Below are 22,968 nucleotides of genomic sequence, written 5' to 3' on the forward strand. Positions count from 1 at the left end.
AAAAAAAAAAAAAAAACTAGGAAATTCAGAATCTTAGTAAGTTAGTTAACAACATTATTCTATAATGGATTTAAAACAATCTATTAAACAAATATATTTCGAATTAGTCGTGACATGGTTGACTGAACCGGGGGACATCTCCGTAATTTGTGTTTCACGTGTCTACCTCTTCTTCTTCTCTCATATAATATCTGTCATCCCTATCAACACAGAGCTTTGTCACTCCAAAAAGGGAAAAACAAAAAAAACTAATTTAGCTACTAAAAATAAATAAATTAAAAAAAAAACAAAAAAAATTAGTCCCAGCCACCGTGGGGGTAACTTCGTAAATTTCAAACAAAAACTCCGTTCCCGCCGCGAAGGCCTGAGGTTATTATCCCCGTAAAAATTAAGCAATCTCCCGGTGATGATGACTAAGATCCACTCCCTCACGCCGGAGTGATTCATCCTCTTCTTCTCTCGTCGAACCCAAAAAAAAATTAAAAAAAAAAAATGAAAACGAATCGCGGCGGCGGAGACGAGGCTCTGAAGTTTTCAAGTTTCTTCTTCATGCCGGAGCGTTCACGTGATTATCTCGTGCTTTTCATACGCTTCTCCGTCATCGCTTGCCTCGTCGTCTCCGTCTCTCTCGTCCTGCGCGCCACTTTTATATCCCCTTCCGCTCGTGACTATTCCACCACCTACGGTCTCCGATTCACCACCGTTCCTCAGAAATCCATAGCTCTCTCTCCCACCGGATCAATCGGACCTCTCAATGTCTCTCACATCCTCTTCTGCATCGCCGGAGCAGCTGAGACCTGGATCGATCGGAGCCAGTACACATCCTTATGGTGGCGTAACTCGACGACGCGTGGCTTCGTCTGGCTAGACAAACCAGTGAACCTCCCTCAAAACCACTCCGACGTCAGATTCTCAATCCCGATTCGAGTTTCCGATCCAGGCTGGACTCGATTCAAATTCTCCAGCTCCAGAGCCGCCGTTCGAATCGCTCGCATCATCTGGGATAGTTACAGACTAAACCTGCCGAATGTGCGGTGGTTCGTCATGGGGGACGACGACACCGTATTCTTCACCGAGAATCTCGTCAAGGTTCTATCCAAATACGACCACGAGCAGATGTGGTACATCGGAGGTAACTCGGAGAGCGTCGAGCAGGACGTGATGCACGCGTACGACATGGCGTTTGGCGGCGGCGGTTTCGCTATCAGCCGTCCGTTAGCGGCGCGTTTGGCTAACGCGATGGACGATTGTCTCCAACGGTATTTCTACTTTTACGGTTCTGATCAGAGAATCGCGGCTTGCGTTAGCGAGATCGGCGTTCCGTTCACCGAAGAACGCGGTTTTCATCAGGTACGTTTTGTTTATACACGTGTCCGTTCTTCCATTGGTTTTTTTGGCTTTGTTTCTGTATACACGTGTCGAAACCGTTTTGTTTTTATTTTGGAGCCCCGACAAATTCGAAAGGTGCTAATTACAAAAGGGGGTCAAACGTAATTATCACTTTGCTTATAGTGTTAGTGTTAAAAAAAGAATTTAGGAGTGTTGATTAATTGAATATAAAGTCACATCAATGTTGACCAAAAAAGGAAATATAGTCACCCAACTGGGGACATTTATACTCTTTTTTGTTTTTTTCCCTCTAAAATTTGACTTATATGGGACGTTTATTTATTAATCAAATTTAAAGGTTAGAGCTTAATGTATAGTAATTAGTACTGTTGTTAGTCAATTGCTTGAGATATTTCTCTCCCGCTGTTTTTTATTTTATTTTCCCTAATATGAAGAATGGGTTCTAGTTGTGGTCCATGAATGTGGTAGAAAAATCTTTCTAAATAGTTTCTAGTGGTGGAGCACATGATTCTGTCACGTTAGGATACAAGGCTTTTATAATCATGGGCTCATGGCTACTAGTGATCATCTTTGTTTGTTTAAATCTAGAAATATATCGTTTCCGCTAAGCTCTTATTGTTAATTATATCTCTGTTTCTAAGATATTAATGTTTTATTCTTTAACTAGATGTGCGTGTCATTATTACTACTAAGATCACGTGTTGTGTCTCAAAAGTAAATTTCAATATCTGCCTGTAATGTTTGGACTTTGGACTCACACCATTCTTTGTTTGGCAGCTTGACATAAAAGGAGATCCATACGGGTATCTAGCGGCGCATCCATTGACACCGCTTGTATCTCTGCATCACCTAGTTTACTTAGACCCAATGTTTCCTAACAAAAACCCGATTGAGTCGTTACAGACCCTTATGAAACCTTATTCCTTAGACCAGAATCGAATTCTCCAACAGATTAATTGCCATGAAGGAAAGCGTCAATGGTCCATATCAATCTCTTGGGGGTACTCCATACAGATCTACAGTTATTTCTTGACCGCTAAGGAGCTGACTACGCCGTTGCAGACTTTCAAAACCTGGCGGTCTTCGAGTGATGGACCATTCGTCTTCAACACTCGGCCCTTGCCACCTGATCCGTGTCAGCGTCCCGTCACTTATTTCATGGATGGTGCAGAAGATGTAAGGTTCTATGGGACGAAAACTAGGTATAGCGTAGCGGATAAGAATTTTGGTCGTTGCGAAAATAATACTGAGCATTCTGAGTTAACCAAAGTGAAGAGGATACTAGTGACTTCAATGAAGATGGATCCTGAGTATTGGAACAAGGTACTACTTGCTTAGTGTTTTAATTTCCTTATATTGATGTATAACAGTTTTGAGTGAGTTTTTGAGTTTTTTTTTTGTTTATTTTGTATTTGTTGATAGGCACCGAGGAGACAGTGTTGTGAGGTGATGGGAGGAGGAAGAGGAAAAAGAAAAGAGAATGAAATGTTGATAAGGATTAGAAAATGCAAATCATCGGAGAGGATATAAAAAAAAAAAAAAGCGATTTGATTAGAGAGAGAGATATATTTTTTGCACATACAGATTTTTAGTTTCGTTTATAGCTGTTGTGTGTTTCCTAAATTCCTTTGTTACATCCAGATGAAGATGCTCTCTATCATCAATACTGGGAGTCTTGCGTTTTACAAAATGTAAACAAACTCTGTATTATTATTACTCCAAATAAAATAATTAGTTTTACCTTGATCTTAACTATATACGCAACAAGTTTTAACTGAACCAAACAAATTTATTCATCCTTAAACATGTTATGTAAATACTAAGAACCACAAACCCGCATTGAACAAATTGGGAAAGCAGAGCAGATGATATGTAGTTGACATTCTGAGCTTTCAATGCAGTTAATGAAATACAGTTCGATGACATGACTAACTAACTCAAAAAAAGTTGGCATATATCAATTAAAATCGAAATTTAATGTTTGATCTCGTCCACCAAAAACTAAAAAGTATCCAATATAATGACGATGCATTCAAATGCAATCAAACATACTTATTCTTTTCATTTACGTTTCTTAATTCATTCGATCTATTTTAGTATTAAAAATTTAAAACATATATTTCGTGAAATTTTACGTAGAACACTTTCTAAGCGTGATATTATCGAAGTATATATACCTTAAAATAAAATATAAACATACAAAATTTTATCTTATGTCTCTTCCATTTTATATTTTTTGATGGAAGCTGCCGCTTAGTTTTCCAACCAAACCTCAGCTAAATATAGTTAGGGAAACGGATAAGACATTCGCATAAAGGAGATCAAGGCTTTGTAAAACACGCAAGTTTACGCAACTTCTTCTATGCCGCAATTATGTGCAAAACATTAATTTATTCTTGTAACTATATATTAGTATTGTTATTATATCTGCTGAAAAATTACTATTACAACATATGCTTTCGTGCTTTGATTTCCAAGCTTTCTGTTTATCTATAATTTTGTCAGTCAGGTAGGCTACCAAACCATGCCAGATTAATCAAAAACGAAATTATAAGGCTCTACTTTGACAAGTTTCTCTCACAACTCGTCTAATTAAAAATAAAATAAACCAAACTAAGATACGTGTGCACATCATTCCGAATATAAACACATCATGCACAAGCAAGAAATTAAATAAATTTTTATAAACCATGGCACAATAAGGTCAGTAACCTAATTAAATCCATATGTATAGTGTTGCACATAATAAGATTGCCTAATTTTGGTGCATCCCGCCAAAAATTCGGACAAAACTGTTGAGTTTCAAACCATGAATTTCTTTGTTAAACTTTACGTGTACTACTGTTACATCAGAAGAAGAAGAAAAACACGTGACGTGCATATATAAACTTATTTTCTTCACATATCTATGTATAATATATTGATTGACTCATCAATGACATATTTCAACTTTAAAAAATCATGTATACAAATACGGTAGGTGCAATATTGATAAACTGCCAATTTCCCCATTGTATTAGATACACTAGTCAATCCAAACCCTTATAACATAAAACGTTATAATCCATTTTTTTCTTCCATCTCCAATCTAATCGAGTCAAAACTAATATTCGATCAAAACACCAAGAAAATAAATGGTGATGGATCAAGATGGAACGACGCCGTGTTCAGTCGTGTCAGAGTTTGAAGGGACAATACTGAAGAACGCAGATTCATCCTCTTACTTCATGCTCGTAGCCTTCGAAGCATCTGGTCTAATTCGTTTCGCAATCTTGCTATTTCTCTGGCCCGTAATCACACTCCTTGACGTTTTTAGCTACAGAAACGCCGCTCTTAAGCTCATGATTTTTGTAGCTACGGTTGGTTTACGTGAACCGGAGATCGAATCGGTGGCTAGAGCCGTCCTGCCAAAGTTCTACATGGATGATGTAAGTATGGACACGTGGAAGGTTTTCAGCTCGTGTAATAAGAGGGTCGTGGTGACGAGAATGCCTAGAGTTATGGTGGAGAGGTTTGCCAAGGAGCATCTTAGAGCCGATGAGGTCATAGGTACGGAGCTGATCGTGAACCGGTTCGGTTTTGTTACCGGTTTGATACGTGAAACCGATGTCGATCAGTTTTTTCTGAACCGTGTCGCTAATTTGTTTGTTGATCGGAGGCCTCAACTAGGTCTTGGAAGACCTGCTGTGACCGCTTCTTCAACTTTCTTATCGTTATGTGAGGTAACGTCTAATTGCATGAGCTGATTACTAAAATAGTAAAATCTAGTTTGTTACACTTCTAAGCAAAAAATTTCAACTAGCACAACTTTTTTAATCATATGATATTTGTCTTTGTATGTAGGAGCATATTAATGCACCAATTCCGGAGAACTACAACCACTGCAACGAACAACTTCAGCTACGTCCACTCCCGGTGGTATTTCACGTCGGACGTCTAGTGAAGCGACCAACGCCAGCCACCGCTCTCCTCATCCTCCTTTGGATCCCATTCGGAATCATTCTAGCTGCGATCAGGATAACTCTTGGAGCCATCCTCCCATTGTGGGCTACACCTTACGTCTCTCAGGTATTCGGCGGCCATATCATTGTCAAAGGCAAGCCTCCTCAGCCACCGGCGGCTGGAAAATCCGGCGTGCTCTTTGTGTGTACTCATAGAACCCTAATGGACCCGGTGGTGTTATCCTACGTGCTCGGACGCAGCATCCCTGCCGTTACTTACTCAATCTCGCGGTTATCCGAGATCTTATCTCCCATTCCAACCGTCCGGTTGACAAGAATCAGAGACGTAGACGCGGCGAAGATCAAACAACAACTGTCTAAAGGAGATCTAGTGGTTTGTCCTGAGGGAACCACTTGTCGTGAACCGTTTTTGTTAAGATTTAGTGCTCTTTTCGCTGAGTTAACCGATAGGATTGTCCCCGTCGCGATGAACTATAGAGTTGGATTCTTCCACGCGACCACGGCGANACGTCTAATTGCATGAGCTGATTACTAAAATAGTAAAATCTAGTTTGTTACACTTCTAAGCAAAAAATTTCAACTAGCACAACTTTTTTAATCATATGATATTTGTCTTTGTATGTAGGAGCATATTAATGCACCAATTCCGGAGAACTACAACCACTGCAACGAACAACTTCAGCTACGTCCACTCCCGGTGGTATTTCACGTCGGACGTCTAGTGAAGCGACCAACGCCAGCCACCGCTCTCCTCATCCTCCTTTGGATCCCATTCGGAATCATTCTAGCTGCGATCAGGATAACTCTTGGAGCCATCCTCCCATTGTGGGCTACACCTTACGTCTCTCAGGTATTCGGCGGCCATATCATTGTCAAAGGCAAGCCTCCTCAGCCACCGGCGGCTGGAAAATCCGGCGTGCTCTTTGTGTGTACTCATAGAACCCTAATGGACCCGGTGGTGTTATCCTACGTGCTCGGACGCAGCATCCCTGCCGTTACTTACTCAATCTCGCGGTTATCCGAGATCTTATCTCCCATTCCAACCGTCCGGTTGACAAGAATCAGAGACGTAGACGCGGCGAAGATCAAACAACAACTGTCTAAAGGAGATCTAGTGGTTTGTCCTGAGGGAACCACTTGTCGTGAACCGTTTTTGTTAAGATTTAGTGCTCTTTTCGCTGAGTTAACCGATAGGATTGTCCCCGTCGCGATGAACTATAGAGTTGGATTCTTCCACGCGACCACGGCGAGAGGCTGGAAAGGTTTAGACCCGATTTTCTTCTTCATGAACCCGAGACCGGTTTACGAGGTTACGTTCTTGAACCAGCTTCCAGTTGAGGCAACGTGTTCGTCTGGGAAGAGCCCCCATGATGTGGCGAACTATGTTCAGAGAATCTTGGCGGCTACGTTAGGGTTCGAGTGCACTAACTTCACAAGAAAAGATAAGTATAGGGTTCTCGCTGGAAACGATGGAACGGTGTCATATTTGTCGTTGCTTGACCAATTCAAGAAGGTGGTGAGCACTTTCGAGCCTTTTCTACACTGAAGATAACTCGAATCATCGATCACTCTGGTGATTTCATCTTTGTTTTTAACTGATTAGATTAGTAGTTTCAAACCTGTTTGCAATTTCTTTCACTTGGTTAAGTTTTGCTTGTGATATAAAAAGTCTGGGTTGATTTTTTTAATATGGTTAAATATATGTGTTGTGTTGATCTTATTAAAATGTTATTCTTTTTTTTTTTTTTTTTTTTTCAGATATGTAAGTCCTCTTAACAGTTGTTAATGGAATAAATATATAGTTTGGTTAGTCATTATGAATTGTTTGTTGATTTTCCAACAATTCATTTGTTTCAAGAATATTTGGTCTTTCTCTTTGATGTTGCAATGTATATTGAACTGTTAATATACAGTGCTTTCTCTTTTTTCAGTTGTTCTTTTTATATAACTTTTAGTAATATTCAAATATCAACCCAATAATTCGTTTACACCATATCCGATATAAGATAAGATTAGTTGATAAACTAAAAGTTTAGATTCTAAATTGAAATCTCAATTTTTAAAAATGAATTAGTAGTCGCCAAACATTTTAGAAGAATTTGGTGGGCAGATTAGAAATAGACAAACTCGTTGACCAGAAGACTTTCGTTGCCACGTCAACACTTTTCCCATTACAGCTGGCCTACTTTCAGTTCCACGTCATTGTTCATAAAACCTTCTTTTTTTTTTTTTGGGGGTGACGAAATCGTTCATTAACGTAATAAAGTAGTCAATATGTACTAAAAAAAACAAAATCGTTCGGAGTGTGTTTTCCTGGTAGGTTACTACTGGTAAAAATATTTCTAAATGTTTTTTTTTTGTGGGCAATTCTCTAAATGATTTTAACATTAACTAAGAAATTCTCTTTATTTAACAGCAATAGATCTTTGATTTTTGCATTTTATTAGTTATAATTAAGATTTATATACAAGAGTAGGCATTTTAATAATAACTTCAGCTAAAATGCTGTGGAGAATTCATCGTATAGCATTTTACTTAGGAGAATTCACTGAATTTCAAACGTAAAATTTACAAAAGCGGTAAATATGGAAACAGCTTCGAATAAATAAGCTCCATCTGTTTCACATTTGGTAAACCGAATCTTTAAAGCTTATTTTGCAGGTTTTGGAATATATACAAGATTTGTGTGAGAGTCCTTTGACATCATCAAGAACCACAACCATTATTTAATTACGGTTTTTCGACATAATACAAAGTTAAAAAAGATGAATGTCGTCTGCCTCTTTCCATTTAAAGACGTCACACATCTCACCATATAGACTGCTGTTGAAGTTTTTGTTAAAAAAATTTGATTATAGAAGAAAAAGTTGCCGAACATTCATCTGTAAGACTGTAACACTAAGTTCTGTAACACCATTAACTTAATTACCATTTAGATAGAGCCTAGTGAGGGATTGGCGAGTGTGTGATAGGCCGTGGAACTACAACTGGAAACTAGAAAGTGTATATTTTGGAAAGATGATTTATAAATTCACCATTATATTTAATTTATTTATAAAATAAAAAAAAAAAACATGTTCGTAGATCTGGACAAAACAACAGCAAGAAGAATGCATAAGACTTAGAAAGAATTATATATATATATATATATATATATATCGTTAAATTTACTTTAGAAAGATGTATATTAAATTCATCATCCAAGAAACAAATATTATAACTAGGAAGAAAGCTGAAAGAAATATACAAAGATAAATAGATTAACCTCTAGAGATACTTATATATAAATTAACCAGAAGATTAAGGATTTATGGGAAAACAACTAAGATCATTTTGAGAGATTCAAAATACTTAGCAAGAACTCTATCAAGAAACAAATAAAATGAACATACCAAAAAGTTCTCGAGCTATATTACCTCCTCTTGTGATCCGATCTGTGGATTCATTCAAAAACAAAAAACTACAAAATACTTTTCATCATCGGAACATACCTGTTTATATGTATAAGCCACTGATTGCAGCTGCAGCATCATCAAGATTCTCATACATACATCAAAAATCTTATCATAGTACACACGAATGTACATATATACTTGATGATTTGTGAATCTTGATGATGCTCCAACAGCGAACAGTAGCTGTTTGATGATAGGATGTATATGTAGTGATATGGATCTGTGGTTTTGTCTTGGTTCTTTTCAAGACTCAAGACGGCCCCATTTTGCTTGAAACATGAAACCCTAATCGCAATCCTTCATCTAGAGAGAGATAGGGACTTGTATAAAGCGATAGAGCTAGGAGAGCCTATTTGGTGCTTTCTCCAATAATGTGCACAATATTATAGTATATTTTAATTTGCGTATAATTAAATCAAGTATAGGTTAATTAAGATCTCAGGTAGTCCTTGGTACAACATAAGGAAATATCCTTATTATACTAGCACTATTACAGAAACTAAATTTGTCACAGACAAACAATATTCAATCATTGTTACCATAATCCGTAAGTATTTTGTTAGCCTGCAAAAGATTGTCCCAGTGGTTTTATCACTTGTTCCGCGATCAACCAATAATCGTAATTTACCAGATCAAATCAACTTTTCAACTATTTCACTAGTTAGTAATTAAGATCAAATAAAATGTGAGAAACAAAATAGAAAAGAGACAAGCGTGAGACACGGAGAAGTGGAAACTGATCCTCTTACGTTCCTCGTACGTTTACAAGAGTTCCCCACTGCTTTCCATATTTCTATATTATTCCCTCCATCACTTCTTTCACACACTTTCGGTGGAAATGATTGTATTACGGATGAATGAGTTGAATAAAATTGGTTGAATAACATTCAACTCATTCATCCACTAAATAGGAGGTGAAAGAGTTGAACAAATTTACTTTATAATTTTTTTTTTTTTTTTTTTTTTTAAATTTGGTGGTACAAATATACGTACGTAATTATTATTGTGTATATTACATGAACTTTTTATTTATCTCCCGCAATGAAAAAGGTAAATAATAATAATAAGGTAGGAGTTTAAAAAAAAAAAAAAAAAAAAAACAATAATTTCCAAAAATTGCATCTCTCTTAGCCACTAATGTTGAGCAGAACGAGAGAGCTTTGATGAATCCTTTAGCTTTCGTACTTTGAATCACTTTCACTCTTCATCGTTCTCTCTCTCTCTCTCTCTCTCTGCATCTCTCGAGCTTTCCCGCGTCGTCGTCGTCTCTCTCTCCATCTCTCTCCTGGTAATGTTTCTTCTTCTAGATTGTTCTTCCGTTATAAGTAGGTAGGTCTTTGAATCCATTTGCGCGGATCTCTGATCTTCAATTCGTTGTCTTCTGATCAGTGTGGAGTTTTAATTTTGAGCTAATTTTTTTTGTTCGATTGTAATTTTCCGATACCAAATCGGATAGTTTTTATTTGTTTCAAATCTGTATCTTCAGCTCCAACTCGAGCTCCGATTTCGTCGTATGTTGTAGATCTCAGCGTGAGCGAGTTTGCTGATTATAATATATGGCATGTTGCTAGATACTGAATAGAGAGCTTGCTTTTTTTACCTCAGCTAGGGTTCGTGTGTATCTGTTGCTTTTCGATTCTTGTAAATAGAGAGGGATCCGCTTTCCCTGAGTGATTTTGAAATTGGAATTGGGATTCAAAATCTTGAGATTGTTGATTAGTTTTATTTTGGTCTTAGTATTTGATATAGTAGAAGTCATTTCAAAGTGTCAGTGCCTTTTGTGATAGTATCCAATAATGAGAAACGATGTATCAGTGGTAGATAAGAAATCTTAGGCGTTCTACTAGACTTATTATTCTAACTGTTTGTTTTCAATCGTTTGGAAGTTTATCATTTCGTTATTTTGTTGATATGTACATGAATGACTGCTGGCTGGAATATTAAAGGGTTTGTCTACTTCTCTAAACTGGTTCAGGTGGGGAGCTTTGATGTCTAAATTGTTTATTCAAGTGGTGGGGGTTGTCTTGATATAGATAGAAAGAGATGAGTTACTTGACTACGGTTGAGAGTGATGATGGTATGCACTCCAGCATCTATAACGAATCTTCAGCTGCTGATAGTATCAGCAACGGCTACAGAAGTAGAGGGAGAGGAGGTGCCCTGAAGAAAGGACCATGGACCTCGACTGAAGACGGGATTTTGATTGATTATGTGAAGAAGCACGGCGAGGGTAACTGGAATGCTGTCCAGAAACACACTAGCCTTGCCCGTTGTGGTAAAAGCTGTCGTCTGAGATGGGCTAATCATCTCAGGCCAAACTTGAAGAAAGGAGCATTTAGCGAAGAAGAAGAACAGCTCATTGTTGAAATGCACGCCAAAATAGGAAATAAATGGGCGCAGATGGCTGAACATGTAAGTAGTATTGTAACTGATGATATTGGTCCATTTTCATAGATTCATCTTTTCTGTGAGCCTAAGGACTTATCTCTGGTATAATTTCTCTTCTTGTTTATCAGTTGCCTGGTCGAACAGATAATGAGATAAAGAATTATTGGAACACTCGTATCAAGAGGCGACAACGAGCAGGCTTACCACTGTACCCTCCTGAAATCCATGTTGAAGATCTCCAGTGGAGTGAAGAGGATACAAAGAGTAATATCATAAGAGTAGATAGAAGAAGACGTCAAGATTTCTTGCAGTTGGGGAATTCCAAAGCGAATCTTTTATTTGATGATCTAAGTTTTGCTGCTAGCTTATTACCTGCCGCTTCTGACCTATCAGATTTGGTTGCATGCAACATGCTAGGAACTGGCGCAAGTTCTTCCTGGTATGAAAGCTACATGCCACCGATATTGCCTTCCCCAAAGCAACTCTGGGATTCTGGATCTCGGTTTCCCATGTGCAGCAGTAACATAAAGCATGAAGTCCAATCTCCGGAATACTTTCAGGATACTGCTTCACAAAAGAATCCCAGATCTTNTAGCTTATTACCTGCCGGTTCTGACCTATCAGATTTGGTTGCATGCAACATGCTAGGAACTGGCGCAAGTTCTTCCTGGTATGAAAGCTACATGCCACCGATATTGCCTTCCCCAAAGCAACTCTGGGATTCTGGATCTCGGTTTCCCATGTGCAGCAGTAACATAAAGCATGAAGTCCAATCTCCGGAATACTTTCAGAATACTGCTTCACAAAAGAATCCCAGATCTTGCAGTATCTCGCCTTGTTATGTTGATCATCCTCCTTACGGAAATCAACATTCATCTGATATGATGATGATTCTAGATAGCCATACCCTTGCGGATGGCATGCTTCCTACTTCTAAGCCCTCATTTGGGGCAGTGAAGCTGGAGCTCCCTTCATTCCAATATTCAGAAACTAGTGCATTTGATCAGTGGAAAGCGACACCGTCACCTCCACATTCAGATCTCCTTGATTCTGTTGATGCCTATATTCAATCTCCACCACCATCGGAGATAGAGGAGTCAGATTGTTTCTCTTCATGCGACACCGGCCTACTAGATATGTTACTTCATGAGGCCAAGATCAAAACTAGTGCAAAGCACAGTTTGTTGTCATCATCACCTGAGAAGAGTTTCAGTTCAACTACTTGTACAACCGATGCTACTCAGAATGTACCACGTAGCCAGATCAAACCAGGGGAGTTGGAAAATTTCCAAATGAATTTGACTCGCTCCGAGATTTCAATCCCCTCGCAACTTAGTGCAGGTGGTATTTCATCAGGTGAGTCGATCAAAGTTACTCGTTGATTGGTATTTAATCTAATTGTTTTCCATATTGATTCTTAAGCTAGTGTGTTGGTGTTCATACTTGACACTTTTGCAGGAAACTTTGTAAAGACAGAAGAGGTGGATCAGGTTTGGGAACCAAAGAGAGTTGACATGACACGGCCTGATGTTTTACTTGCATCGAGCTGGCTTGACCAAGGATGTTATGGGATTGTTAGAGACACAAGCAGCATGAGCGATGCGCTTGCGCTTCTTCTTGGTGGTGATGACACTGGGAACAGTTACGTGACTGTTGGGTCATCGTCCGGTCAAGCACCACGAGGAGGTGTCGGGTCTTGTGGATGGACTAATATGCCTCCTGTTTGGTCGCTGTAACGAAATGAACCATATCACAATTTGAATCTTTCTGTATTTTCATTCAACTGGCTTACATGACTCATGACTTGCGGTTTGTTATACGTGAGAGAAGATTTATGGACGTCGTAAAAGTTTGGATTTTCTCTAATGCTTGAAAGGCAAATTACCCAATTTATTGTTTCCTGTTCACTCCCTTATACAGTACTTTGCTCGATTGGTTTTGTTTAGATTTAAATAGCAAATCGAAATCATATAATCCAGAGACAGCTTCTAATACTGACTATTAAGCGATTTGGGGACAAATCCAAATAACATATGGGATATTTATGCCAGATGTTACCCAAACAATACATAAGATTATGTCAAAATTATATATTAGATAGTAGTGGCTCAAGCATTCTCAATATATATAGCGACATCAAAAGGGAAATGAATCATTACAAATAATAAAAAGTGTTTTTAGGTCTTGCTTCTCGCAAAGTAACGGTGCCCCAAAGAGGATTAAAACCCAAAATTCTCATTGGGACTCCCAAAATATATTTTTAACTTACACTCCCGTTTTCTTGTTTCTAATGATTTCCTTAAGCTCTGCAAACTTCTTCTTGCATTGAATCATCGTTTTCCCAGGAACAGCTGCAGCTACTCTCTCCCATCTTTGACTTGTCTCTTTTGGGAATGTCTTCAAAGCTTGAACCAAAGCTCTTTCTTGCACAGTTGACCAGCCATCTGTGTCTGAACTTGCACCTGCTTCACCATTGTTGTCTGAGCTCTGACTGTTCGCCACAACAGTTTCTTTAGAAGGGCTTGCCTTTGTTGTGGTCGTCGCCGTAGGTAGAGATTCTCCGAGCTCTTCTCTTGTGGAGAGAGGGGACGCGATTGACGCAGAGGGTTTCCTTTTCTCGAGGAATGAATCGAATGCTTTAGCGGAATCTGGTTTTTGTAGAAGAACTGTTTTAGTTGCTTTCAGGATCTCCTCTACGGATCTTCCTGTGCCGATGTACTCTGAAACAACTTCCCATCTTCGAGATGTCCCCTTTGGATATTTTACCATTCCTTTTCTCAGCATATCAATCTCTTCCTTGCTCCATGGTTGTTTCTTCACAGTACTACTATCTAACTGAGACACTCGTGTTGTAGGCTCTGTGCCACCGTTGGTCTTCTTACTTTCTTTTTCTTTAGATTCAGCTTCGTCATTTCTACTAGTATCGCATCCATCTTTGATCACCTTTGCCAATTCTAGTCCTTCTTTGTTTCCCATTCTATCACATAGATTCTGCAACTGCTCGGTGTTAAGCGACATGCATAGTTTCTCTATATCTTCCTCGGAAATGTCAAGCAGACGCTGAGCCACGAGAGGAGCTGAGAGAGTTCTAAGACGATTCCTTTCTTTGCGTAAGAGCTTCTTCTCTCTTTCCTTATTTTTCTTTTGTTGTTGTGCAGATTCTGCAGCTCGCTTTTCTTCTTCTTCTTTTCGCTTTTTCTCTTCTTCAGCAGCAATTGCAGCGTCCTCTTCCTGCTTCTTCTTAGCCAGAAGCTTTGCTTCCTTTTTCTGTTGCTTCTCAGCCTTTTCTTCCTCTTTTCTTTTCACAATTCTCGGGTCTTTTCGATATGCATTGTCAACAAGAGTCCGGATTCGAGCATGCTCCTCCTTTCTAGCCTTCACAGTTTTTTTGGCATTCTCCTTCTCCATCCACCTCCGTTCTTCACGGGAATCTGCTTGTTCAAGATCATGCTCCTCTTCATCAGGAAATTCCCTCCAACTCTTGAAAGCGTACCAAAAGTTGTAGAACTTATCAACATCTTTAAGTGGTGTGTTTTCATCTCCCAGATCTGGAATACGCTGATTCACTGACCACCTAGCATTTCTCTTGAAAGCTGGACCAAACACCTTGAAAAAGTCTTGCGGCAAACAATCCGATGGGACCTCGTCATCAAACTCATCAGTGGAGTCAAAAATTCTTCTCCTTGTCGAGTCCATCAATACCTCATATGCTTCTTGAATCGCTTTGAAGCGAGATTCTATCTCATCTTTTTTAGCTTCCTTGGCTTCTTCTGTCTCCTCTAACAAAAGGAGAGTAGCGAGTTTATCAGGATGATGCTTCAGCGCAGCTTCACGATAGCTTTTCCTAATCTGATCTTCTGTCGCAAGATATCTTAAATTGCTCAAACCCAACAATNAGGTGTTTGTTACAACGCTTTGATATCTGGGTACAGAGCAAACTCGAAGGTATCTGATGCTGCGTTTATGTTTCGTAGAATGAAGGAAACTGGTGTGTCTGTGGATTCAGTTACAATGCTGGGGCTTGTCCCGCTTTGCTCTGCTCCTGACTACCTCTGGCTCGGAAGGTCTCTTCACGGTCAATGCGTTAAAGGAGGAACAGATTCTGAAGAAGCTGTTTTGAATAGTTTCATCANGAGCTGCAAATAACCTTACTCCAAGTGATGAGTATCCACGCTGATTTCTGTCCAAAAGATTACAGAAATATTGTGAACTTGGGTTAGCAATTGAAACAGATCAATATTCATCTGCATATATTAACCTACCTACCACCAGAAGTAATTAGGCGAAGCTAAACTGATTAAAGATGTACTAACCAGACCTCAAATTAAAATCCCAAAAGATTCCAAATTCATTTGGTCAACAATACAGACACCTTATCCTCGACTAGCTAGTTATAGAATAAGCACTAACAAACAAACCGAGAGAGCATCAACATAAGAACCAGAGAATCCACAAAGCCTAATGGGTTTTGTAAGACATTGTTTTCACAAAACATTACTGTAGCCACTAAAGCAACTCCATAAAAGATGAACATAACAACCAATCCATCTCTTAAGAACCTTACAAATCAATCCTAATCCTAAGGTTAGTTTAACACTCAATACCTTCATTTGTATCACAAATCAATATATATAAATAAAAAAAAATCAGATTTTTTCCTACAATCCCTGCATAAACAAAAGATGATCTATTCATATCATAAGAAATTTCAAGAATTTATTTGATAACATTCGAAACCACTCAGCAACCACCACTAATACAACAACAGTGATGCTTTTCTTACCAGAAACTCACTCGGATCCGTGGGTCGGAAGTTGCTCCGGCGAGTTTCAAGCCGCGTGAGCCTCCTCCAACCAACGCTGGTAGAGAAAGATGAAGAAGTTCAATCTGGTTTATGAGGAAAATAGCGGCGGCAACGATTTGCAGATGGAGAAAGTTATTTAGAGACGAAGAGAAGAAATGGTCTATCAGATTGTTATCCGTTTGGTTGTTCGTATAACTCTATTCCCCCAAAATTTTGGAGATGCACCNCTAGTCGAAGCCAATGGTTATGGATCAAATTTGTATGTAAGCAACGCATTGATTAGTATGTATGCTAGATGCGGTAACTTGGCAAAGGCACGTGCTGTTTTCNTTGGGCCTCACTCTCATATAGGATAGTATTATGCGTTTAACCAAACGAGTCATACTCGCCGGAGAGGACCCATGAACGTCGCTGGGAGCCTTGTACGGAACTCCGCCGTCGCTGCGGTGGCTTCGACGTCATGGAACGTGCGTCTGAGAGAGCTAGCGTATCAGTCCTTGTTCGCCGAATCTGTCTCTCTTTACCGGTCAATGCTCCGGTCTGGTTCTTCCCCCGACGCGTTCTCTTTCCCTTTCATTCTCAAGTCATGTGCTGCCCTTTCGCTTCCTGTCTCCGGTAAACAGATCCATTGCCACGTTATCAGAGGAGGTTGCGAGGCTGAGCCCTTTGTGCTGACTGCTCTGATCTCAATGTACTGTAAATGCGGTTTGGTTGAAGATGCACGCAAGGTGTTCGACGAAAATCCTCAGTCAAGTCAGCTAGGTGTTTGTTACAACGCTTTGATATCTGGGTACAGAGCAAACTCGAAGGTATCTGATGCTGCGTTTATGTTTCGTAGAATGAAGGAAACTGGTGTGTCTGTGGATTCAGTTACAATGCTGGGGCTTGTCCCGCTTTGCTCTGCTCCTGACTACCTCTGGCTCGGAAGGTCTCTTCACGGTCAATGCGTTAAAGGAGGAACAGATTCTGAAGAAGCTGTTTTGAATAGTTTCATCACAATGTACATGAAATGCGGTGCGGTAGAATCTGGTAGGAGATTGTTCGATGAACTGCCTGTGAAGGGTTTGATTTCCTGGAATGCTGTGATTTCTGGATATTCACAGAACGGGCTAGCTTACGATGTTCTGGAACTTTATGAGCTGATGAAATCATCGGGTGTTTGTCCTGATCCTGTTACATTGGTTAGTGTTCTGTCTTCTTGTGCCCATCTTGGAGCTAAGAAGATTGGTCAGGAAGCTAGTCGAAGCCAATGGTTATGGATCAAATTTGTATGTAAGCAACGCATTGATTAGTATGTATGCTAGATGCGGTAACTTGGCAAAGGCACGTGCTGTTTTCGACACCATGCCTGTAAAAAGCTTAGTTTCGTGGACCGCCATGATAGGTTGCTATGGGATGCATGGAATGGCAGAGATTGGGCTTATGCTTTTCGATGATATGATAAGAAGAGGCATAAGACCCGATGGGACTGTGTTTGTGATGGTTTTATCTGCTTGCAGTCATTCAGGGCTAGCAGACAGAGGTTTGGAGTTATTTAATGCGATGAAGAGAGAATATAATCTGAAGCCTGGTCCTGAACACTACTCTTGCGTAGTTGATCTACTCGGAAGAGCTGGTCGGCTAGATGAAGCCATGGAATTTATAAATTCAATGCCTGTTGAACCAGATGGTGCTGTTTGGGGCGCCCTATTGGGTGCTTGTAAAATCCATAAGAATGTGGATATGGCAGAGTTAGCTTTTGCAAAGGTGATTGAGTTTGAACCCATGAACATTGGCTACTATGTATTGATGTCAAATATATATTCAGACTCAAAGAATCAAGAAGGAATCTGGAGAATCCGGGTAATGATGAGAGAGAGAGCATTCAGGAAAAAGCCTGGGTATAGTTACGTGGAACACAAGGGAAGAGTTCATTTGTTTTTAGCTGGCGACAGAAGTCATGAGCAAACAGAGGAAGTCCACAGAATGCTGGATGAGTTGGAGACTTCTGTGATGGAGCTTGCGGGAAACATGGACTGTGATAGAGGCGAAGAGGTTTCCAGCACTAGCCGTGAGCATAGCGAGAGGTTAGCAATAGCTTTTGGGATTCTCAACAGTATTCCAGGCACAGAAATTCTTGTGATAAAGAATTTGAGGGTGTGTGAAGATTGTCATGTTTTCATCAAGCTGGTCAGCAAGATTGTAGATCGCCAGTTTGTTGTAAGAGATGCATCTCGGTTCCACTATTTCAAAGATGGAATCTGCTCGTGTAAGGATTACTGGTAACTTTCCAAGGTATCTAAAAGCTTTGATTATTCGATTGTATGGAGTGTACTACTACAAAGGATGTATTCAAAACAAAATGATTACAGAAATGTGAAGGTCGAAGGCAGCAACTACAGAAGTTTGGATTCAGAAATAAGTTCATCTTCTACGAAAGGGATGGTTTTTCGGATAATCACCCTCATAGGACCACCTGCAAGAAGGAGAAAGATGTGATGAAGAAATCACTGAATAAATGGATTCTTCAGTGTCTATGTCAATTGAAATTGCACCTCCACCAGCTTGATCATCTTCAGTACAGATTGCACCATAATGAGAATCAGCCAACTCCAAAAGGGCAAACCTCCATTCTTCGTAGCATTTCTCTGTCTTCTCCAGCGAACTGATCGTCATTTCAGATGTCTAGAGAAAACATTCAAGCTTCTTAAAATTCAAAGGGTATTACTACTGTCTGTTCATACACACAAATACTGCAAAGGGTATTTTTCCGGTAGTATATATTCGATTCCAGAGTATGATTTAAGTCTTAACACAAACCTTGCAAAGATTGTAGCATCCTTCTGTTCCAACCTTAGACTGGATTGTAAAGGTATTAAAAGGTGCAGCAGAGAAGCCTTTTCCTAATGCTTTCACATATGCCTCCTGGATTATATAGATCATTCAAGTTGGATGATCCAACAGTTTTTAACTTTTGTGAAGTAACAATTTCAGGCACTAAGTATATATCTGTTGTTATTAGTAGAAACTACCTTGAGAGTCCACAACTTAATAAATTCCTTTCGCTGAACTTCCGGGTCCAGTATAGTTGATAAAAACTTCACTTCATCAGCAGAGTAAAATCTTTCTGCAAATGCTAAGACGTCATGTTTAATTTTCCTTTCCTTGTTTTCAACATCGATACCAACCTATGTCATAGTAAACTGCAACTGTTCAAATATAAAACATGATACCATTGACGCCACTAACTCTGGACAAAACTGTATGCATTTTGCCTGACTAGGAGACTTACCGGAACATGTACAGTCACCCCACAGGCAATTAATGAATCTGTGTGGGAGATATTGAAATGCAATGGTGGGTTATTACAGTTGTTATAATTCTGCCAATCTACCTGTAAAATTTAAACAAGAACAAAAATGAAATTTTCCCCTTAAGCCGAGAAACTATAATGAGTTACGTCTAGTACAATCCTAAATAACTGTCTCACCTCAGGCTTCCCATACTTATTCTTCTTGAACATCAAGGACCGAGGATCGACCTCACTGTTTGTCTGATCTAGTAATAAAACCATTACAGTTAATGCTCAGCAAACTCGTTAAAAATTCAGACTTTTCAATCTGCAGAGAGACACTACTACTTAACACAAACAGCGTTCATATACATCAAAGACCAGGTTCAGGTCAGTTAGATGATCAAATCTTCCAAAACCAACAAAACCTAATGAGGAACTCTAATAATGGATAATGATAAAACATTTAGATAGAAGGTTACAATACAAGTAACATACATCTAGCGATGGTGGTCCGAACCAAGGTGCGAGCAAGCAAAGCATTCTTCTTAAGCTCATCGCCTCGCATCTGAAGAACTCTATCTTTCTCAGTTGGTGACAAAAGTTGAGAGTAGTGTTTTAGAAGAGATGCACATTTCACTTCATCTGGTCTAATATACCAAAGATGAGTCTCCCTACATCAAAAATGAAATCACACAATTAATGTCCATAAGACCATAACTGACTAGAGTGTTGAAGATGAACACTATGCACAAGTCCACACTAACATTAGGAACTCATCATGGCAAGTTACTTATCAGAATCTTAAAACATGCGCAATGAGCTAAGATACCTACATCCGAGATGGAAGTTTCAGAGGAAGCAGTGAAGTCAAACCCATTGAGAGGCTTCGCTGCATTTGCGAGAGATGACACTTCTTCTCATCAGCTCCCAAAAAAAAAAAAAAAAAAAAAAAANAGTCTTATTTCGAGAGGAATCCCAAAATCTTCGCTATACGAATCGGACCAAATGGACGAAGAAGGAGGGAAATTAATATATATATCGGGAAACTAAACCGGTGAGAAGTCAAATTGGGAGAATCGATATAGAATCAGAAGAAGAACTGAAAGATTGGAGATCGACGGCGAGGTCTCTCGCCGGTAACGGAGAAGGTGACGGAGGAACCGACGGGGAAATAGCTAAGGATTCCAAATATAACAGAACCGTACCGAACCGTAAATTTAAAATCGAACGGTTTTAGTTACTTAACCTGAAACCGAACTAATTTTCTTCCACTTCGGTTTGAAAGCGGCTAAAATCAGATTATTATATTATTAACTATTAAGGTTATTTTATAAACAAACTAGAATTTGTACCTGCGGGATTTTAATTTAATATTTTTTATCATTATAAATAGTCGAACTCAAATATAATCATTTCAACTTTTGTTTATAAAATAAACACTGGACTTATTATCATCTAAGTGATATATAACATAAATATTGTTGAAGATAATATTTTTTTGGGACAACTATTTGCGTAAGATTTTATTTAAATTTTTTTATCAATAAGAATCATTGAATATAAATATAATTATTTAAAGATTAAAAGATAAACCTGTATAAACGTCATACTTATTTTACTAATCTATATATAACATATATTGTCTAGTGTCAAAATAATGTTATTCTGGCAAATCAACATTATAACACGTGATAACAAAAAATGATTTAAAAACCTCACTGGAAGAGTAAACAATATTGTCGATGACTTTTTATCCTTATAAGAGTTCATTCCATATTTATATCCCATGAAAACATCTTTTAAAACTTCTAACGTCGAATGTGGATTGTTAATCTAATTATAGAGACCATTTAAACATATCGATATTACACAATAAATGCAAATATACAAAGTTTCATAAACAATTTTAGTGCTATGTCGCTGTAGTGGGGTTGTCCAAGTGCATCATCTGCCATAATAGAATTTTCGACCAAGTCAAGAATGTCTAAACGGTGAAACATTTAAACCCGACAATGAATATCCAGTCACTAATTCAAGTTACATATTTTTCTAAAACCTCATATGTTATTTGCAGATGTTAATTTTGTGATGCAACCTCAGCTTCGTCTTCTAAAAAAAAAACATAACATACTTTAAATATGTTGTTTTGCCAATATTTTGGGTTAAAATCATTTGATAAAATTGTTGAAGTCTCGAGCTTGTTTTATATATATTAAAATTGTAGCTCCAGTTGATAATATACTTTATGAGATATACTACACAAATCATATGTTACTTTTTGTAACGGCTTACATATTATTTTTTTCTATATTGTCTGACCATTAATTTTTTTTTATAGATGAATTATTTTTTCAAATTTTTTTTTCATAGTTTTCTAAAAAAAAAGTGTGATCCTTATAATATGTTTGTTTTAGATTAAAACTTTTCAGTTGAGTTATGTAATTCATTTTTTACTTTTTATAAGTGAAATTTAATAATAAATCTTTGTAGTATATGTTTCTTAGAAACTAATGATTCACTTCAATTTTATTTTTCTGTTTAGATTTTTATAAATACAATTACATAAATTGTTGTTAACTCCACCATGCATTAGAATCTTAGTTCCATTCTAAAACTCATCAATCCGTTCTAAATTTTGGAATATGATCATTTTTGGTTATAACTTGAATAATAACATTATTACTAAAACAAATTCATAGTATTATTTTTACTATTTTAAAATTTTTATTTATTTTAATTAATTCATTTTTATATAGTTATTAATTTTATTATTTACTAAAAAAATTATATTATTCTTCATACTATTTTAAAATTTAATTAAATTTATTAAATTTGTTTTTATTTATTTTTACTATTATTAATTATAAATAATGAATAAGCAATTAATAAATATTTAATATAATTTTTTTATACAAAAACAAAAAAAAATTTGATTAGGTGAATGATGATGATGATGTGGAGGAAAGAGAGGAGAGAAAAGTTAACTTTATATATATAGAATTCTTTGCACACTACATTTTTAAAAAATGCAAATTAAAAATAGAAATATAATATAACACGTCTTTATCATTATATATTACACGTCTTGGGCTATGGAGTCTTTTCTGACGGCGGATGTTAACTGTCAAAAATTTGAGACGGATTGTGCAGAGTTAGTAGCAATGGTGCAGTCCCCTGATGAATAGTTCATTTTTTCCAATCTGATGAACGATTTCAGTTTGTTCAGATCATGATTCCCCTCCTTCACTCTTACAGAAAAGAAAAAAACCCTATTATTAATATTAGTACAGACAGCATATTACATTTCTCCATACTATTTTGCTTTTTATAAATAAATTCAAAGAAATGAATCAACCAATCCTACGAAAAAGGGAGCTTTAGAGAGGAACCGAAATCATGTGTTTCGGCCGAGTAGAGGAGGAAGGCACTATTATATTTTAGAAAAGATTAAAAGAAAACTACCTTCTTGCTTAGTAGTAACAAGTAAGAACAGGTCTGTATGTTTCTCATCACTCATCACCAACTACGTGCCAAGCCATGGTTAGGTTAGGTACCTCGAGATCGACCCCTCCAGTACTGTAAAGAGAATAAAGATTGGCCAACGTTATTAATTTTGATTTTAGATTAAATCTAATCTATCTAATATAAAAACGAAGTTTGGCCGGTTGGACGTCGTGACTAGCCATCCAATTATTAATGGCCTTAACATTAATTATAATAGAATCCAATTTGTAC

General features: G+C 37.9%; 5 protein-coding genes and 1 pseudogene across 9 annotated transcripts; 4 read left to right on the forward strand and 2 right to left on the reverse strand.

Moving 5' to 3' along the window:
- LOC104772768 lies at nucleotides 168-3,096 on the forward strand. The gene is made up of 3 exons (XM_010497364.2): nucleotides 168-1,350; nucleotides 2,128-2,673; nucleotides 2,773-3,096. The coding sequence occupies exons 1-3, from the start codon at nucleotides 493-495 to the stop codon at nucleotides 2,878-2,880; spliced, it is 1,512 nt and encodes a 503-aa protein (XP_010495666.1). The 5' UTR covers nucleotides 168-492; the 3' UTR covers nucleotides 2,881-3,096.
- On the forward strand, nucleotides 4,287-7,117 carry LOC104772833 (glycerol-3-phosphate acyltransferase 5-like). Its single transcript, XM_010497415.2, has 2 exons — nucleotides 4,287-5,072; nucleotides 5,938-7,117. The coding sequence occupies exons 1-2, from the start codon at nucleotides 4,485-4,487 to the stop codon at nucleotides 6,856-6,858; spliced, it is 1,509 nt and encodes a 502-aa protein (XP_010495717.1). The 5' UTR covers nucleotides 4,287-4,484; the 3' UTR covers nucleotides 6,859-7,117.
- LOC104772907 (transcription factor GAMYB-like) lies at nucleotides 9,884-13,044 on the forward strand. The gene is made up of 5 exons (XM_010497488.2): nucleotides 9,884-10,055; nucleotides 10,743-11,179; nucleotides 11,284-11,565; nucleotides 11,797-12,511; nucleotides 12,614-13,044. Exons 2-5 carry the CDS (start codon nucleotides 10,811-10,813, stop codon nucleotides 12,889-12,891), a joined length of 1,644 nt encoding a protein of 547 aa, XP_010495790.1. The 5' UTR covers nucleotides 9,884-10,055; nucleotides 10,743-10,810; the 3' UTR covers nucleotides 12,892-13,044.
- On the reverse strand, nucleotides 13,231-15,285 carry LOC104704404 (dnaJ homolog subfamily C member 2-like). Its single transcript, XM_010420504.1, has 2 exons — nucleotides 15,239-15,285; nucleotides 13,231-15,077 (listed from the first exon to the last, which is right to left on the reverse strand). Exons 1-2 carry the CDS (start codon nucleotides 15,283-15,285, stop codon nucleotides 13,421-13,423), a joined length of 1,704 nt encoding a protein of 567 aa, XP_010418806.1. The 3' UTR covers nucleotides 13,231-13,420.
- Nucleotides 16,337-18,238, forward strand: LOC104773233 (annotated as a pseudogene).
- Nucleotides 18,222-20,488, reverse strand: LOC104772972 (4'-phosphopantetheinyl transferase gsp-like). 5 transcript variants are annotated; one of them, XM_019245678.1, is made up of 8 exons: nucleotides 20,067-20,486; nucleotides 19,729-19,904; nucleotides 19,429-19,496; nucleotides 19,231-19,332; nucleotides 18,971-19,126; nucleotides 18,759-18,863; nucleotides 18,494-18,623; nucleotides 18,222-18,414 (listed from the first exon to the last, which is right to left on the reverse strand). In XM_019245678.1, the coding sequence occupies exons 1-8, from the start codon at nucleotides 20,126-20,128 to the stop codon at nucleotides 18,335-18,337; spliced, it is 879 nt and encodes a 292-aa protein (XP_019101223.1). In that variant the 5' UTR covers nucleotides 20,129-20,486; the 3' UTR covers nucleotides 18,222-18,334. The 5 variants fall into 5 exon arrangements, with proteins under 5 accessions (XP_019101223.1, XP_010496068.1, XP_010495834.1 ...); XM_010497766.2 differs by having other exon boundaries at nucleotides 19,429-19,491; nucleotides 20,063-20,151; XM_010497532.2 differs by having other exon boundaries at nucleotides 18,222-18,623; nucleotides 20,067-20,488.

This window comes from Camelina sativa, chromosome 1 (genome assembly GCF_000633955.1).
Source record: "Camelina sativa cultivar DH55 chromosome 1, Cs, whole genome shotgun sequence".
NCBI classification, from domain to species: Eukaryota; Viridiplantae; Streptophyta; class Magnoliopsida; order Brassicales; family Brassicaceae; genus Camelina; species Camelina sativa.